This window comes from Haliotis rubra, unplaced genomic scaffold, assembly GCF_003918875.1.
Source record: "Haliotis rubra isolate DU_JTF1 unplaced genomic scaffold, ASM391887v1 Scf22, whole genome shotgun sequence".
NCBI lineage: Eukaryota > Metazoa > Mollusca > Gastropoda > Lepetellida > Haliotidae > Haliotis > Haliotis rubra.
This window is the reverse complement of record NW_025766225.1, coordinates 1,854,866-1,874,557: the sequence shown is the minus strand read 5'-3', so window position 1 is coordinate 1,874,557 and position 19,692 is coordinate 1,854,866. Positions and strand designations below refer to the sequence as shown.

General features: G+C 41.5%; 1 protein-coding gene across 1 annotated transcript; it reads right to left on the bottom strand.

Annotated features, from left to right (window-relative positions):
- Nucleotides 1-242: 242 nt before the first annotated feature.
- On the bottom strand, nt 243-18,645 carry LOC124277262 (general transcription factor IIF subunit 2-like). Its single transcript, XM_046712912.1, is given in 10 exon segments — nt 243-644; nt 1,716-1,856; nt 9,974-10,070; nt 11,152-11,283; nt 11,372-11,405; nt 11,930-11,962; nt 12,530-12,690; nt 13,405-13,440; nt 13,442-13,482; nt 18,480-18,645. Coding segments are annotated over 10 exon segments (870 nt in total). The 5' UTR covers nt 18,558-18,645; the 3' UTR covers nt 243-527.
- Between the last annotated feature and the right edge of the window lie 1,047 nt (nt 18,646-19,692).

The following is a 19,692-nucleotide window of genomic DNA, read 5'->3' as shown; positions in this document are numbered from 1 at the left end:
CAGGACAATAGATGGCACCTGATGTACCCATGGGACAAGAGATGGCATCCCCGATGCATCCCGATCCCCGACAAGAGATGGCATCCTGATGTACCCACGGGACAAGAGATGGCATCCGATGTACCCACAGGACAAGAGATGGCACAAGACATGGCATCCCGAGAGATGGCATCCCGATGTATCCCGATGTACCCACAGGCCAGGGACAAGCATGGGTAGAGATGGCACCCCTCATGTACCCATGGGACAAGCATGGGTAGAGATGGCATCCCGATGTACCCACCTGACAAGCATGGGTAGAGATGGCACCCCTCATGTACCCACGGGACAAGCATGGGTAGAGACGGCACCCTTATGTACTCATCTGTCATGGACAGAAGGCACCACTCTGAAGTACCCACAGGCCAGGTGTGACCAGAGATTGCAACTCCTATTGTACCTATGGAATAAGTCTGGCGCTGTGCCTGTTTTCCCCTGGGATATCCAAGGGTCACTCAATAAATACGGACAATGTCCGGGAGCTGGTGCTAGGAGTCGTTCTGTTCCTTGTAATGTCGATACTCTGGTTTCAGCTCCCACATGTTGCGATGCGGAGCCTTCATGTTGTACGTGCAGATCTCTTTCAGGATCTCCTTCAGGTACGGCTGAAACAACAAACTAAATACTTCAGATTCTATCAAGACTGTGTACTCGGCAAGCTCTTGAATGGAAATTTAATGAAAAAATATGTTAAACATGGGAGGGAATAATAATATGGAGTATTTCTTGGAATATAAAGACAAAGAGTTCATTCTCTTCACACCTCAATCTACTGCGGAGGATCAGAATTGCTTATAACCCTTTGGCAGGAAGAAATAAAAGTGACCATTACAAAAGTTTGAGCAAATCTATTATAAAATCTGGGCCACAGCTAAAAAATGGAAACAAAAAGACAGAAAATGCATGCGGAAAGATATGAGTGAGAGACATGATTGAATGTGAAACAGAGTTGGGAGCCAATGTGAAACATATGGGAGTAAACGTGAAACAGCTGAGTAACTGTGAAACAGATGGAAGTCAAAGTGAAACAGGTGAGTAACTGTGAAACAGATATAGGTGAATGTGAAACAGATGTCAGTATATGTGAAACAGGAGTAAGTGTGAAACAGCTGGAGGTGAATACGAAACAGATATAGGTGAATGTGAAACAGATGTGAGTATATGTGAAACAGATAGGAGTAAAGGTGAATCTTGAAACAGCTGGAGGTGAATGCAAAACATATAGATGAATGTGAAACAGCGTGAGTATATGTGAAACAGATATGGGTGTAAATATGGAGTGGATCTGACAAGATATAGGTGAATGTGAAACAGATATGAGTATATGTGAAACAGAGATGAGTGTAAATATGAGGGATGTGACAAGCAATGTCATTGATGTGACCCAGGGGAGGTCACTAAAGGATGCAACAAATGGGCGTGAGAAACAGTTGTGATGTGACTTAGACTGACTGACTGAGTTTAGTTTTACGCCGCTTTTAGCAATATTCCAGCAATATCACGGCGGGGGACACCAGAAATGGGCTTAACACACATTGTGCCCATGTGAATCGAACTTAGGACCAACGCTTTAACCACTAGGCTACCCCACCGCCCGATGTGACTTAGAGATGTGACTGTAAGGATATCACAAACAGATGTACCCAGAGATGATGTTCCCCCAAGATGTGACCTACCACAGGCTGGTTGGTGATCTTGACCAGGTCCTTGACATTGTAGTACTGATGTTTCTCGAAGGCATTGAACAGCATGTCCTGCACCTTCTCGCGGTCTAACCTTGACCTCTTGCTTTCCTCCTTCTTGCGTTTGTCCCCATCCTGTAGACACAAGAGAGCTTGTCAGCGACATGTATACCATGTTCATTAGGGGTGCAACGGTACGCCATGCCACGGTTCGGTACGTATTGCAGTTCACAGCTCTCGGTTTGGTACATTTCGGTTTGGTTCATTAACAATAAAAATTAAAGTTCCGAGAAGAAATCTTCTTGGAATTGGGACCCAAATGAAAGTGCCTTTACATGAACCGTTCATCCAATCAAATTAGCATGAGTTGTTGACAATAGCACTTTGGCACAGAAATGTCAGAAACGGTAGCTACATGAAGATGTCATCTAGACTTAAATTACATGGAATATTTGTGATGACATTCCGAAAGTAATGTGCATAAGGTGAGTAAGATGATATTTTCAGTACGAAAAACGAATGTACCGTATTTTCAAAGTGACTTTTGGTGTACCGAACCGAAAACAAAACACAGCAGTATGAATACACCGTAGTATACCGTTTCAGCCCTAATGTTCCTGCCGATGGTAGCTATAGTTGATGTCCAACCAAGATGTCACAAACCCCATATGGTGATCAATTCACATCCCTGGGATCAGCCTTCAGGTTTGAAGTTGTATTTATGTGAATCAAAGATGGCTTCCTGGAGGCCATATTGAAATTCCATTTATTATACCTTGAACACACTTGACACACTTACAGAAAAACTCAAAATGTGAAATGAATCCATAAAACCACTTCAAATTTCATTGATTGATCTAGCTATATAGCAGTGGTCGGTAAATATTCAAGTACAGTCAACTCTCGTTAATCCGACACTCGTGGTTGCAGAGAAATATGTCGGATTAACGAAAATGTCGGATTAATGTATTTGTGTGAAAATATCAATGTTTACTAAATGTCATGATTGTCATACTGTTGCAATCATATCAGAAATGGTAGATCTATTATCTTCATCGTATGTAAAAATATTCACGGAGAAAAAAAATAACAACACATCCTTGTTATCATTTATTTCCATTCATTAATGGCATAACTAACATATAGCAAATAATCAAACAGTTTCATATCTATGTCATACCCACATTGGCACAAAACTCATGTTTGTTTTTACCGCATATCAGCAGCCATTACGACCTGGATGTTGAAAATGTTACAGTTTCCATACAACTACTTCCATACTAACATGTGGACGTGTAGTGAACAATCAGGCAATTATTATAACATTTATAATTTATAACTTGAAAAAGTCTTTGATGGTCATTAATATCAAACATGTCTAAGTGGTGTGTCATAAATGTTGGCAAAGTGTTCAACGATGCTTTGGCTTCAGATAGCTTGAAGCATTGGGATCAGTCGTAGAGACGCTAAACCACTAAGCAGACTGCTTCAGGTTGTCAGATACGGTTGATCATCCAGTCTTCACATCAAACTTCTGCTTAGGAAAAGTGATGACTTGTTGTTGTGTTGTCTGGGGTTTGTCTTTCTTCAAAAGGAGATTTCTTTCTTGATCAATGGCGTAACTTCTACTCGAGCTCACTTAGCAGGTGGTGTACTCGAGACTTAGAATGAAAAGTCAGATATTGGTCAAGATCTGTGAAAGTGACACTGAAATGAAATTAGTTTTGAGTGAGTGGGTGTGAGTGAGTTTAGTTTACCCAGCTTTTTAGCAATATTCCAGCAATATCACAGCGCGGGGAACATCAGAAATGGGCTTCACATATTGTACCCATGTGGGGAATCAAACCCAAGTCTTCAGCAAGACAAGTGAACTCTTTAACCGCTGGGCTACCCCACCCCCCAAATTAGTTTGAAAAAGGATCCCGAGCTAACTGGCAGTGATCCGGCTATAAGATTGTTCTGGCGATATATGAAGGTGAGGTAAAAGTCAAGACAACAGCATCAGTTCAATTACAATGTTTTAATTTGCACATTAAAACTGACAAAAGTCTCAGATGAACCCCCAAAGCATATTTTATGAAGTGGATCAATCAATTTCATAAAATCATGATGATTTACATACAAAATCTCTCATGTGGAACACAGGAATGACAACAGTAAAATATGTTCATGGACATTTCAAGTTACTATCACACTATGATCAGTTTGGCACCATGGTAACGGTTCCACAGAGCACTGATGATTTATTGATTACTCTCACTAATCAGCTCAGAGACCCAATGAAAATTTACAATAGTTAAAATGTTTTCAGGACTGACATTTCCATTATATGTCTGTCAACGAGCTGAGTTACCTACCCTTGAGTCAAGATTACAACATTTTGCAGTTTCTCAAATCATCAAAATCAGTAAATAATATGTTCTTAATGTTTAGTGATCTAGTATTTAAGTCAAAGGAGGGATACCAATTAAAACCATTACTAATAATTCATTTGGATATGGGCAGAACTATGCCCTCTGACTCAAGAGTGAGAGAGTGAGTGAGTGAGTTCTCTGCTTACAGCAATATTCCAGATTTGTTTGAGTGGCTTCTACAAGTTGGTGGTATAGAGATGACAAAACGTTAATAATAATAAAGAAGTTGATCATCCATAAAGTTTTGTCATCTCAATATTCCAGCAACATCACAGCAGGGGATACCCTTTACACCTTGAACCCATGTGAAACAAATCAGACATATGGTGTGACGAGAGAACACTTTAACCACTCGACTACCCCAAGTCCCTCAGGTTTGTCCATGTTTCAGAAGTCCTTGTTTCACACAGTTAAAATCAGATTGGCTCACCCAGAAATCATATCATATTTGAAAATACATGTTGGGATGTCTACACCTAGGTGACACCACGAGTATGAGGATGTTGCTGACATTCCCAGGAACATTCTGAGTTCGAACCAACAATCATAGGTTTCAGCAGGCTCAAGGGATGAAACTCTTCAACAACATCCTTATGATGAAAAATGACATTTTCTGATTTTCAAGATGAATCCTAAGTTGTTTCTTTTGTCCATGGAAGAAGAGTCTACAGAGTTTAAAAAACAATATGGATTGGTATATGATAACATGTGACATGATTTTATTACTTGATTTGATTTTAACTATTTGGCACAATAAGCATTCTGCTGACATGTTCAAGTTGCATGTTGCAACCACTTTGGTTCATGGGTACCATCTCTGCCCATGTGTTGATGTGAGATTCAAACCCATGTGTAGGGGACACAACTCTAGGACATCTGACAGGGACAGCATAGGCAGGGACAGCAACCCTGTCATGTACCCACGGGATAAGAGATGACATCCCTATGTACCCACAGGACAAGACATGGCATCCCGATGTACCCACAGGACAAGAGATGGCATCCCGATGTACCCACAGGACAAGAGATGGCATCCCGATGCACCCACGGGACAAGAGATGGCATCCCGATGTACCCACAGGACAAGAGATGGCATCCCGATGTACCCACAGGACAAGAGATGGCATCCCGATACCCACAGGACAAGAGATGGCATCGATGTACCCACGGGACAAGAGATGGCATCCCGATGTAACCACGGGACAAGAGATGGCATTCCGATGTACCCACAAGACAACAGATGGCATCGATGTACCCACAGGACAACAGATGGCATCCCGATGTAACCACGGGACAAAGAGATGGCATCCCGATACCCAGGACAAGAGATGGTATCCCGATGTACCCACGGGACAACAGATGGCATCCCGATGTACCCATGGGACAAGAGATGGCATCCCGATGTAACCACGGGACAAGAGATGGCATTCCGATGTACCCACAAGACAACAGATGGCATCCCGATGTAACCACGGGACAACAGATGGCATCCCGATGTACCATCGGGACAACAGATGGCATCCCGATGTACCCCACGGGACAACAGATGGCATCCCGATGTACCCATGGGACAAGAGATGGCATCCCCGATGTACCCACGGGACAAGAGATGGCATCCCGATGTAACCACGCGGGACAAGAGATGGCATTCCGATGTACCCACAAGACAACAGATGGCATCGATGTACCCACGGACAACAGATGGCATCCTGATGTACCCACAGGACAAGAGATGGCATCCCGATGTACCCACAGGACAAGAGATGGCATCCCGATGTACCCACGGGACAAGAGATGGCATCCCGATGTACCCACAGGACAAGAGATGGCATCCCGATGTACCCACGGGACAAGAGATGGCATCCCGATGTACCCAAGGGACAAGCATGGGTAGAGATGGCACCCCTCATGTACCCATGGGACAAGCATGGGTAGAGATGGCACCCCTCATGTACCCATGGGACAAGCATGGGTAGAGATGGCATCCCGATGTACCCATGGGACAAGCATGGGTAGAGATGGCACCCCCATGTACCCACCGGACAAGCATGGGTAGAGATGGCACCCCTCATGTACCCACGGGACAAGCATGGGTAGAGACGGCACCCTTATGTACTCATCTGTCATGGACAGAAGGCACCACTCGGAAGTACCCACAGGCCAGGTGTGACCAGAGATTGCAACTCCTATTGTACCTATGGAATAAGTCTGGCGCTGTGCCTGTTTTCCCCTTGGGATATCCAAGGGTCACTCAATAAATACTGGACAATGTCCGGAGCTGGTGCTAGGAGTCGTTCTGTTCCTTGTAATGTCGGTACTCTGGTTTCAGCTCCCACATGTTGCGCGATCGCGGAGCCTTCATGTTTGTAATGCGGCAGATCTCTTTCAGGATCTCCTTCAGGTAATGCGGCTGAAACAACAAACTAAATACTTCAGATTCTATCAAGACTGTGTACTCGACCGGCAAGCTCTTGAATGGAAATTTAATGAAAAATATGTTAAACATGGGAGGGAACTCTGGATGTAATAATCATATGGAGTATTTCTTGGAATAAAAGGCAAAGAGTTCATTCTCTTCACACCTCAATCTACTGCGGAGGATCAGAATTGCTTATAACCCTTTGGCAGGAAGAAATAAAAGTTACCATTAAAACAGTTTGAGCAAATCTATTATAAAATCTGGGCCACAGCTATAAAAATGGAAACAAAAGATGGAAAATGCATGCAGAAAGATATGAGTGAGAGACATGATTGAATGTGAAACAGAGTTGGGAGCCAACGTGAAACATATGGGAGTAAGTAACTGTGAAACAGCTGAGTAACTGTGAAACAGCTGGAAGTCAAAGTGAAACAGGTGAGTAAGTGTAACAGATGGGGAGTAACTGTGAAACAGCTGGAGGTGAATGCAAAACATATAGATGAAACAGCTGGAGGTGAATGTAAGAAACAGCTGGAGGTGAATGCAAAACAGATATAGGTGAATGTGAAACAGATGTGAGTATATGTGAAACAGAGATGGGTGTAAATATGAGGGATCTGACAAGCAATGTCATTGATGTGACCCAGGGGATGTTACCAAGGGATGTCACTAAAGGATGCAACAAAGGGGTGTGACAAAGAGTTGTGATGTGACTTAGAGACTTAGGATATCACAAACAGATGTACCCAGAGATGATGTTCCCCAAAGATGTTCCCCAAGATGTGACCTACCACAGGCTGGTTGGTGATCTTGACCAGGTCCTTGACATTGTAGTACTGATGTTTCGAAGGCATTGAACAGCATGTCCTGCACCTTCAGGCGGTCTAACCTTGACCTCTTGCTTTCCTCCTTCTTGCGTTTGTCCCCATCCTGTAGACACAAGAGAGCTTGTCAGCGACATGTATACAATGTTCATTAGAGAGGTGCAACGGTGATGCGCCATGCCACGGTTAGAGTGCGTATTGCAGTTCACAGCTCGGTTCAGTACATTTCGGTTTGGTTCATTAACAATAAAATTAAAGTTCTGAGAAGAAATCTTCTTGGAATTGGGACCCAAAAGAAAGTGCCTTTACATGAACTTCGTTCATCCAATCGAATTAGCATGAGTTGTTGACAATAGCACTTTGGCACAGAAATGTCAGAAGCGGTAGCTACATGAAGATGTCATCTAGACTTAAATTACATGGAATATTTGTGATGACATTCTGAAAGTAATGTGCATAAAAGGTGAGTAAGATGATATTTTCAGTCACGAAAAACGAATGTACCGTATTTTCAAAGTGAACTTTGGTGTACCGAACCGAAAACAAATCACAGCAGTATGAATACACCGTAGTATACCGTTTCAGCCCTAATGTTCCTGCCGATGGTAGCTATAGTTGATGCCCAACCAAGATGTCACAAACTCCATATGGTGATCAATTCACATCCCTGGGATCAGCCTTCAGGTTTGAAGTTGTATTTATGTGAATCAAAGATGGCTTCCTGGAGGCCATATTGAAATTCCATTTATTATACCTTGAACACACTTTGACACTTATAGAAAAACACAAAATGTGAAATGAATCCATAAAACCACTTATTCAAATTTCATTGATTGATCTAGCTATATAGTAGTGGTCTGTAAATATTCAAAGTACAGTCAACTCTCGTTAATCTGACACTTTCGTGGTTGCAGAGAAATATGTCGGATTAACGAAAATGTTGGATTAATGTATTTGTGTGAAAATATCAATGTTTACTAAATGTCATGATCGTCATGCTGTTGCAATCATATCAGAAATGGTAGATCTATTATCTTCATCGTATGTAAAATATTCACGGAAATAAAAAATAACAACAACACATCCTTGTTATCATTTATTACCATTCATAGATGGCATAACTAACATTTATCATCCAAAACTGTGTTCCACAGGAGATATCGCTTGTGTAGAGCAAAGCGATATCTCTTAGGAGATATCGTTTTGACAGTAGATTTTGTACAATGCCCTGACAATGCTATGACGTCATGTACTTGATGGCGTCACAATGCTATGACATCGCTGCACTGCAAGTCTAATGGCAGTACCAAGTTCAGAGATGTACATTTTTCATTGAAAATTAATGAAGAGTGATTTTGGATCATAAATAGAATCTCACCCTCGTGTCTTCTGATATCAAATATATCAACACTTTCGTTGATAAAGTAAAATATCCTTGGCAAGCCTCGGATATTTGTAACTTTATCAACTTCGTGTTGATATAATTGATATCAGAAGACTACTTGGGTAATTCTCTATATATAAGCAAATAATCAATCAGTTTCATATCTATGTCATAACCACATTGGCACAAAACTCACATGTTTGTTTTACCGCATATCAGCAGCCATTAAGACCGGATGTTGAATATGTTACAGTTTCCATACAACTAATTCCATACTAACATGTGGACGCAGTAGTGAAGAATCAGGCAATTATCATAACATTTATAATTTATAACTTGAAAAAGTCTTTGATGGTCACTAACATCAAACACGTCTAAGTGGTGTGTCAGAAATGTTTGCAAAGTGTTCAGCGATGTTTTGGCTTCAGATAGCTTGAAGCATTGGGATCAGTCGTAGAGACGCTAAACCACTAAGCAGACTGCTTCAGGTTGTCAGATACGGTTGATCATCCAGTCTTCACATCAAACTTCTGCTTAGGAAAAGTGATGACTTGTTGTTGTGTTGTCTGGGGTTTGTCTTTCTTCAAAAGGAGATTTCTCTTGATCAATGGCGTAACTTCTACTCGGGCTCACTTAGCAGGTGGTGTACTCGAGACAGACATCTTGTGACGAAAACTCATGTTGGTTGTAAACATTTTATACAGCTCGCTCTACTGTTATTTCTTGATTAAATCGTCTCAATTAATTATCCTGTGTTCCTAATTAACAAGTGTGATGTTCACTGACGCCGGTGCCAGTAAGGCACACGCTAATTACCACTCATGTGTGATTGTTTGTATACGATCGGATCATCTGACCGGCTGTGTTGATAGTCGGATTAACGAATGTTTTTACAATGTATTTACAATAATCAGTTGCTAGATTGGTGTGTCGGAGTCGGAATGCGAGAATGTCGGATTAACGAGAGTAATTATCAATGTTTTAAATGGTTCCGTAATATTTTGTCGGATTAACGTGATTGTCGGATTAATGAGAGCTGACTGTATGGACCAGACAATCCAGTGATCAACCTCATGAGCATTGGTCTACGCAACTGGGATACGATGACATGTGTCAACCAAGTCACCTCTTACGACACGCATGGGTTGCTGAAGACCAATTCTAACATTATTCACAGGTCACTAGAATGGTGTTGACACAGCAAGACCTACCAGCGTGGCAAAGGCACTCCGTGGTTTGTAGGACTGGACAACTCCACTCAGCTGGATCACCTCTCTCTTGGGTTTGTTCTGGATCTCCCAGTGACGTCTGCATATGGAACAACACACAAACACAACCTTTTAATATATGATTGCTGACATCCACTAGTGTGAGATATAGAGAATACTAAACGATGTCCCGTGTAATACCGTATTTATGAAACGAGTGAAAGGTTTGGTATCTAACGAAGCGATAGTGAGTTAGATACCAATACCTTTAGTTTAGTATTTTAGTATTTACATAGTTTAGTATTTTATTTATTACCCACCAAACATTAGCAAAATAATATCGAAAGCAAAGTACTTCTTTCCTAAGAATTCAGCAGGGTCTAATACTATTGTGATGACTCTCAGCATTCCACGAGTCAAGCAGGGTCTAATACTTCAATTGTGACAGAATAACTGTATTTTAGCATTCTGGCGTCATAACTGTAAACCAGTTTCGTGGAAGGTATGTGAACACAGGACAAACAATGTGTAATAACATTGTAAAATGATTAAACAGTGATATCTTCAGGACGTTGGTGAGTAATAAATAACTGTATTTCTCATAATTTTTACATAGCATATGCAATATATATCATAAGTCTGGGAAATATACAGGAGTCATTATGCATATATATAATAAGAGTTCTTTTAGCTAGACCCATTAGTTCTTAAACAGAACCCAGTCACACAAATGACCCTGAGAAGGGCAATGTCACTCTTCAGCTTGTCATGGAATAACATGAGTTGGTCATGAATGATAGGACTGGCTGTTTCAACCAATATGCATCGCTGATATCTACATGATAGGCATCACGATATTAACTGATAACAACAGTAGTCTCACAATACATAACAGGTGGTAAAACACAGGCATCTTACTTTTGAGGTATCTGATTTTAATAATATTTTGACCAATCAGAATCAAGTTAAATTGAAATTAACAGTTTGTCAAAAATTCATACTGGTTTAGTTGGATCTGGAATAAACAGTTACCGGTACTGATATATGTAATATCTCTACTATAAATATTCAAAACTAGTGATACCAAGATCCACACACTCTCATCCTTTTGGAGTTAGTTATCTCTTGGGCTTATAACTCAGCCACAATCTGACTGGTGGCCTCACTTCTAATGTTCTCACCTCTTGAGTTTGTTATAGATGTCATCAGCCACAGGTCGACACTCCATAGCGCTGCAGCACCTTGCAACCCTTCTACTGCAACCCTCTCTGGAACACACATTGACATTGCATGCATAACACCAAGCCACCAATCTGTGGGAGAACTAAGGCGATTGTACTGCAATTGAACACACATTGACTGCATAATGCAATTCCATCTGTAATACTTTTCAATTTGCACTGTTTACAATCCACCAATCTCTCAATCCATGAAGCTGCAAGAACACACATTTCATTTTACACTCTGTGGGAGCTGGTTGCTACTAACTACAAACTAACAAACCAATCAAACATAAAACTGGGTTTTATCTCAGACATCTGTGTTGGTCATTTCAACGCTGGTTGCCACAATCAGAGATATTCCAGTTATGTGATGGGATCATTTAACGCCACAATCAGAGATATTCGGTTATGTGATGGGGGTTGGCAAATGATCAAAATCTAGACCAGACAACCCAGTGATCGATGCTCACGAGCAACAGCACACATATTAGGGGTAGAATGACTCATAACATGGACAGAGTGTGTGAGTTTGGTTTTACTTGGCTTTTATCTGCGCTTTTATTGCACCTGTGTGTGGGAATTGAACCCTGGTCTTCGACAAAGCGAACATCGTAACCACTAGGTTACCGCCCCACCCCCTCTTAACATGGAATTCTGACATGAGTTCTAACTAATTATTGTCAACAATCAGGGCATTTAAAACATGTCTGTTCCACTATCAAGGCAACACACATACCTGCAACCTTTTCTTTGGTGGCGCCATTCCCATCTGAAACATGAGTTAACGCAATATGATTGGCGGGCGACTTCAAATTCTGTGTAACAATAGCAGCCTTGTAACCATGTATCCATGGTACATGGCTACATTTTCAAGATGACAATACAATTGTTCTTCAAACAAACGCTCTAAAATCCCATATATGAGAAAGCTGATTGTTGAAAGTTTATAGATGTCACAGAATGACCAGCACCATCACCTTACCTACATACCATTGAAAATGTCTAGTTAAATTCGAAAGCACCATCTCAACTGGCAACATCACCAGACTCATCAGCTGTTCCAGCTTATCCTGACAACTTGGCAAAACTCTAGTATACCTTCGGGGACTCTGCCACAATTCCTTGATGTCTCCAAGAAGTCACTAAAATGTCATCTGACAAGGCCATAAGGTAATGAAAGATGATTTAACTATAATGACTCTTTGCAAAAACAAACAGCGGCCATACTTGTATGGAGGAACCACTGGCTTCAAGGCCACAATCAGCTGATAAAGCCAGTCAGGGGACAACTGAATTAACTGTACCCATACATTTACATATTTCAGCTGTAACCTACCTTTAGCAAATATAGGCGTCTGTGACATGACCACCAGATTTTGAACACCAACCCCAGCTAGAACAAACTTATGATCTTTTGGCCTGTGCTTGTCCAGGTTCGAAACTTTCAGCATGGACTCGTGAGGCGAGAACATGACATCTGGCTTTGGACCAGGGTTTCTGAAACAAGACCACGAGCTCAGTGGCATAACCTAGTGGTTAAAGCGTTTGTTCATCACAGCAAAGTGTGAGTGAGAGAGTTTAGTTTTACGCCGCGCACTCAGCAATATGCCAGCTATATGGCCGGCGGTCTGTAATTAATCGAGTCTGGACCAGACAATCCAGTGATCAACAGCATGAGATCGACCCGGCAATCGGGAACTGAAGACCGTGTCAACCAAGCCACCGAGCCTGACCATTACAGCAAAGACCGGAATCGATTAAGCCACATGGGTACAGTATGTGAAGACTATTTCTGGTGTCCCCACATTTTGTTGCTGTAATATTGCCAAAAAACATGGGGTAAACCTAAACTCACTCACTCACTCACTTGTTTGTATTCAGCTCAGTACATTTACCAATAATTGTAATTGACTAAGCAATGGTGCCTCAAACTTACCTGTTCCCAGTTTGGGATAAAACCAATGACAGGTAATCACTGCGGTAATTTGAGATTGTGAGAACAATAGAAGCGGATCTGGAGGTTTGTGAAGGCTGGAGGAAACATGAACCCTGGAGATGCAGGGGATGAAACACCAGGGGGTATTTTGATATATCATATCAGATCTAATTATTCAACCATGCCACCACAAATTTCTGAGGAATTAAATTAAGCTGAAGACTCCACTGAAAATACCACAAAGCTCCCTGTCTAGAATGTACATCGACACTCACGCCGGTCTTGTGATCCGGAGCTTGCCCACTTCGCTGCCTCCGCGCCTTCTGCCATCTTTCTGACAGATACTTAGGAACCTGAAGAAATCAGTTTTAACATATCACATGTATCTATACTAATCATTATTAAGCATAGAAGACAGCTTCTTGTTTTCTTTTGAAAACAGGGGTGCTTTCGTGTGCCTCGAAAGCTACATACATACTGTAAATCTACGATGAATGGGCTTTCAGAAAATATTAAATTTACGCTTCCTATATACATGCACATGGATGAAATTCACTGTTTAATCTGTTTTGTCCAAATTTGACTACCGGTATATAAATTTTCTTTTTATGTTTTCATTCATGTCATTCAACAACTTGAACAACTATCAGTCAATTAGTGTTGGGAATTGTTTAAAATATAATAACTGATGATTGGTCCATTACAACCGATCAATCATCGAAAATAATTGGTTAGCTTCATTTATCAAATGTACATGTTAATGCACACAAAACAAATAGAAAAAACATGTAGTTCTTTGGAGTTGTTTGCAAATTGCACAAAATGCATTTGAAAATTTTACGTATTTAAAGGATGACTAGTATGTTAGGAACATAAATTCAATCATAAGTAGTAGTCTTAATGATTGTTCTATTACAGGGTACCCTATGGGCTTATTTTGGCTTAATTTTGCTCTCAGCGCCCAGTATAATTGATGATTTTCGAGCGGGAGACAGTGTTCGATGTCCTGACTAGCTCGCCAGCGTAGGCCTCGACGTGCCGAATGGAGTTTTTTTATTAGGGGGTCTTTTAGGAGCCTTAAAATCTGTAGGGCACCATGAGTTTCAGCAACCCCAATGCAATGGAACCCAACATTTCGAGATTTTCCATTTGGACATTTGGTGCCCAAGCAGGTATACAGCAACCTATCTGTATTTCCAGAAAAATGGCAGTTGAAGCAACATATACGAAAATATGGGCTTGCGAGCTGAAAAAGCGGTGGCATACAACCTCCTACTGGAAAATACCAGACATGTTCAACCGGACATTGCCCGTGTAGACTATCTCCATGGCAATCTCGGCAAACAAGTCTCCAACCACTGGAAGGTCTACCTACATTTGTGGACGATATCTACGTATTTGGCTATCTTCGACGAAAAAGACTGTGTCTATAGAAAAGGAGCCGTGTATTGTAGTATCGGAGAAAAAGGAACGGCATCCGTTGTAGTTTCTAACATAGCGAGTACAGTACGCGAATCTTTTGAGGAGGAGGGCTATATGCAAACCAAAATCGTACATACGCTACAATATGCCATAGATGCCCCCTCTGCAATACAGAGCACTGTACGAAGAATCGAGAAAGAAACCAATTTTGTGGCAAAGATGCAGTGGGAATCTCTACACGTCTATCGACTATACGTCTATCGGCATCCTAGACAGAAAGAGTCTCGTGGAATACCTCCAAAACAGACACGACTTTCAAAACCAAAAAGATCTTGCAACAGCCATGGACTGCGAGGGACCTACCATCCTAGACAATACGGGTAGTGTAGGCAACCACGTCTGTACTTAGGTTGGAACCTGGAATGGATATACCATGCAAACAAAAATCTACAACAAAGTAGTTTCCAATTTCGAAGCCGGAGAAGTACGAGAACACATCGGTGGACATTTGGCCGACTATCGCGGATTGTTCCAACGAACACTTTCGGGCACAGGAAGAGTATCCGGAATCCAAGTACAACCCACCAAAGCCAATGTAGAAGGCGATGTTTGATGGAACTGCACCATAGAATGGGCTACAGCCGATTTCGGATTCAGGCATGTCCTCTATTTCGAGCAGACATTTTGGGCCGCTACACCTACAGGAGTAGAAATAGGACCACTACGATGCTATACAAAAGCTCCCCATACTAGAACTATACTATCTTGAAGTCGTAGGCCGATGCAGCTACATTCCCAAGGTCCATATCCAGATACGTTGCTACCCCGAACAAACTATTAAGCTTTCGAATGGCGAAAGAAAGACCAAAAGCATAATCTGCATAGAAAAAACGAGATAGAGGAAGTACCGGAAATCGTGGTAGGTCGTACTATACTATGCAAGTGAGAGATCGCGAAAGAAGACTGGAAGAAATTTTGCATGCTGCCAATGCAGAATGGCGTAGAGATGCATGGAGTCGTCTGGAGATGATGCAAGAGGACTACAAAAAGAACGAAGAAAAACGAACTGAGGAAGTCAATCGCCTCGAAGAGATCGCCATCGCCAAAAGCGCTATGCAGAGATTTAAAAAAAAGCACAGGAAATGGCCGAAAACGGTCTCTCCCTTCCCATCACAATCCGCCTGTCTTACCTTTCGGAAAAGAAAACCTATTCCGTTCTCGGATGGCGTATACAGAAATCCAATGGGACTCCAGCAAACTTCCTATAGAGTAGTTGTGCAAAGAGGGAGAGAGGAAAGCGACTGCAGCGAACCAATAGCAGTTTGGGCAAACAAAGGTCTAGAACAACCGTGCAACGAGTTTGTGGAAGAGAGATGCGATAGGTGGGGACGAACTACGTATTGGACTCCCAATGGAACAATTTCTTCCTGCGTAGAGCCTTGTAGGAGTTTCGAAACGGAAGAAGGTGTTCCGATCTATTGGAATCCAGTGTCTGTCATATCGCTGTCAGATGCTATGGAAGAATCTGTTCGCCGAGCAATTGCTATGGAATCTGCAGTGCAAGATCTCGAAAGACTACGACACAAAGCAATAGAAGAAACAAAGCCAACAAAAGCCAACAAAACAACACGTATATTCGATATGCTTCCTGGGGAATACATTTGTTGGAAATTTGCTTCTGCAACCTATCGTGGAAACCAGAGAACCATACTGTGGCTGGTTCCGACTGTAGATGGAGTGGAGACAACAGACGTACATGTACCCGTGTGTGGATTCTATCTAGAAGAAGAAATAGAACGGCTTGGAGGACATGATGCTCTTCGAAACAGCGAATCTCCGATTCTCTGCTCCATTGGCAAACCAAAAAGAACACCACAGAAAAAGAATGATAGATCCTGCACGCTAGAAATTGCAAGGTCTGCAAGACAACATGGCCAGTAGGCAAACTGGGTACAAACTAGTTTTGTATTCCAGGGTGCAGGAGAAATCCCTCGTATAGTCCATAGAATACAGTCCATAGCCATGTGCCAATAGAAATCGTTCGAATTTGTAAATATTGGCTTGTATTTGCTCCATAGGTATTTCCGAGACATCCACTTTTGCTATGAATATTCCAAATATCGGGTCGTCTACGTGTAGAGATTCCCACTGCATCTTCGCCACAAAATTGGTTTCTTTCTCGATTCTTTGTACAGAGGGGGCATCTATGGCATATTGTAGCGTATGTACGATTTTGGTTGGCATATAGCCCTCCTCTTGCTTGAAAGCTTTGCGTACTGCACTCGTTATGTTGGAAACTACAACGGATGCCGTCCTTTTTCTCCGATGGTACAATACACGGCTCCTTTTCTATAGACACAGTCTTTTAAATTGAAGATGGCGAATCACGTAGATATCGTCCACAAAAAGTTGGTAGACCTTCCAGTGGTTGGAGATTTGTTTTGCCGAGATGGCCATTGAGATAGTCTACACGGGCAATGTCCGGTAGAAGATTGCTTCCTACGGTATTTTCCAGTAGGAGGTTGTATGCCACTGCTTTTTCGGCTCGCAAGCCCATATTTTCGTATGTTGAGCTTCGACTGCCATTGTTCTGGAAATACAAATAGGTTGCTGTATACATGCTTTGGCACCAAATGTCAAAATGGAAAATCTTGAAACAGTGGGCTTTTTGGTTACATTGCATTTGGGTTGCCAAAACTCATGGTGCCCTACAGATTTTAAGGCTCCTAAAAGACCCCCTATAAAATAAACTCCACTCGGCACGTCAAGGCCTACGCTGGCGACCTAGTCGGGACATCGAACACTGTCTCCCGCTCGAAAATCATCAATTTTACTGGGTGCTGGGAGAGAAATGAAGCCAAAATAATCCCATAGGGTACCCTGTAATAGAAACATCATTATGACTACTATTTCATAACATGGAACGAGTTTGTAGTGCTAATGAAATGTAAATTTAATCACACAGACAAAACCAACCTTGTGAAAAATATTGTTGATGCAAACAAGAGTTCCAAAATTGTTTTTGTTCAATTATTAGAAAACATATTAGATTGCTTGGTCGTTTCGTCACTGCGACCAATCTTTGATTATTTCAATTAATCGGACCACCACTACAATGAATGCACCAAATTTTCTTTGACTTTTGTTCATAAATAACACTTAAGACACGTTTTTGTGTGACATACAGACTTCCCCTGTCCGTGGTCAGGCAGTCACACAAATAAGTGATGCCCTTTCAGGTAGTCACGTGTACACAAACGGGGAACCATCTTGTGTACACGTTACATACTCTACTGTTAATATGATTAATATTCAGTTGGGAGAACAAAGCTGACAATGCTTGTGATGTGCTGACTGATCTCATACGTCTCTGTGATGCTTTGATCATTGTGTCAGGGAAGGTTGTGCCACATCCAACTGGAGGCACATAGGAACATCAATGATAATTTGGTCTAAAGTTGACAATCCCCAAAACAAAACTGGCCCAAAATTGTAATCATTGTCATGATCACTGGAATGGGCAATGACTAACATGTACTTCTGAATACATAATATTGTGTAGTGCATCTTATCACCTAAACTCTCAAAATCTAAAACACTTCCCCGCCATTACGACAAGTCTAAATATCTGATTTTTTTTTCACTGTATCATTTGTTCCCACTGAACAAATATGGTACACATATGGTACCGTATGTATCTCTGACACTAGTTCTATGACTGAAGTTGCGCACGGTGAAGTTCAATCTTGCCAATGTCGAAATGAGCTACGGAATAAGTTTCCGATTTTCAGTTATCCTTATACATACAGTGATACTGATGTATACCGATCAAATAAACTTCACCAGTGGATCAACTAAAATCATAGTTCAGTCAATATTGAACTTGAAAGAAGTTTTACTTTAAACATTGACATTTTAGTATACTTGCCTTTACAAGCCATACGCCTCTTGGGGCCGCAGACAAATCTACTTCGCGCGTTTCGTGTGCTTTTTCCACGGTTTGCATTTTGTTAGCATACGCTTCGTTGAGGATGAAACTAATCGCAAAAAAAACACGGTCACCTTCCGTGTCTGCGCAGATGTAACTTCCGTATTTTCGTTCTAACTTGGCTTCTGTCTCCAAATAGTATAAGTGAGCAGGTTGACACAGCGCAGACTGAGTGGCGAACCAGTTAATTCTGTTTGCAGCTCAATACAGCGACATACTGCGATAGACCGTCAGGTGGCGCTGACCCATTGCTTTACCTAACCGCTCAAGATCTGAGTGATCTACTATACGTATCTACAAGGAGTTTTTTTTTTTTTAAATTTGGAAATAGATAATAATTTAGGATAGTTGTTGCGGTACTAAATATACCTGAAGGGGTTGTTGTCGGCACAGGTACTACAGAAACGTACCCCAAGTACGTTTCTGTATACAGATATGTACCCTGGCCATAATAAGAATACAGAAACGTACCCTAGGACGATTCCATTTCCATTGTGTCGTATTCTTGATCGGAACTGTTATACTGTTGTATTAGATACATTTGAATGCGTTATGTAAGTAATGAAAATACACAGTAACGGATATTTCGCAATGCATATGAACAGGAACTACTACATTCGGTTTTGGAATATGGACTCGTCCGCCTTTTAGGGTACCGGGTACGTTTCTGTATTTTGACTTTGTTTAGGGTACATATCTGTATACAGAAACGTACCTGGGGTACGTATCTGTAGTACCTGTGCCGACAACGACTCCTTCAGCCTAATTATATGCTAAAATGTAGTGCGCGCGCAAGGACACTGAACAAGGTTGTGCTTCGGCCAGTGATCACCTGGGTGAGAGAAGAGGACATCCCTCAACAGAGAAAAATATGATAGAAATATTATCAATTAGATTTCCCCGATCTCTCTGATACAGATTGACTGCACAAACATGCAATACGAATGCAAAACTTTGGTAAATGCATTGGGTATAATATTTGAAGAATTCCTCACTTTTTGATCAATGATGGTAACGATGCATTTTTCGAGAGCATGTTATTTAGAAATGTATAGGGGAGACCGGGGTCAATTGTAACACTTTTTACTTAACTTCTTGTAGTTCGATCCCAGACGACCGCTCACAAAGTAAATCGGTACTAACTAGTACATTG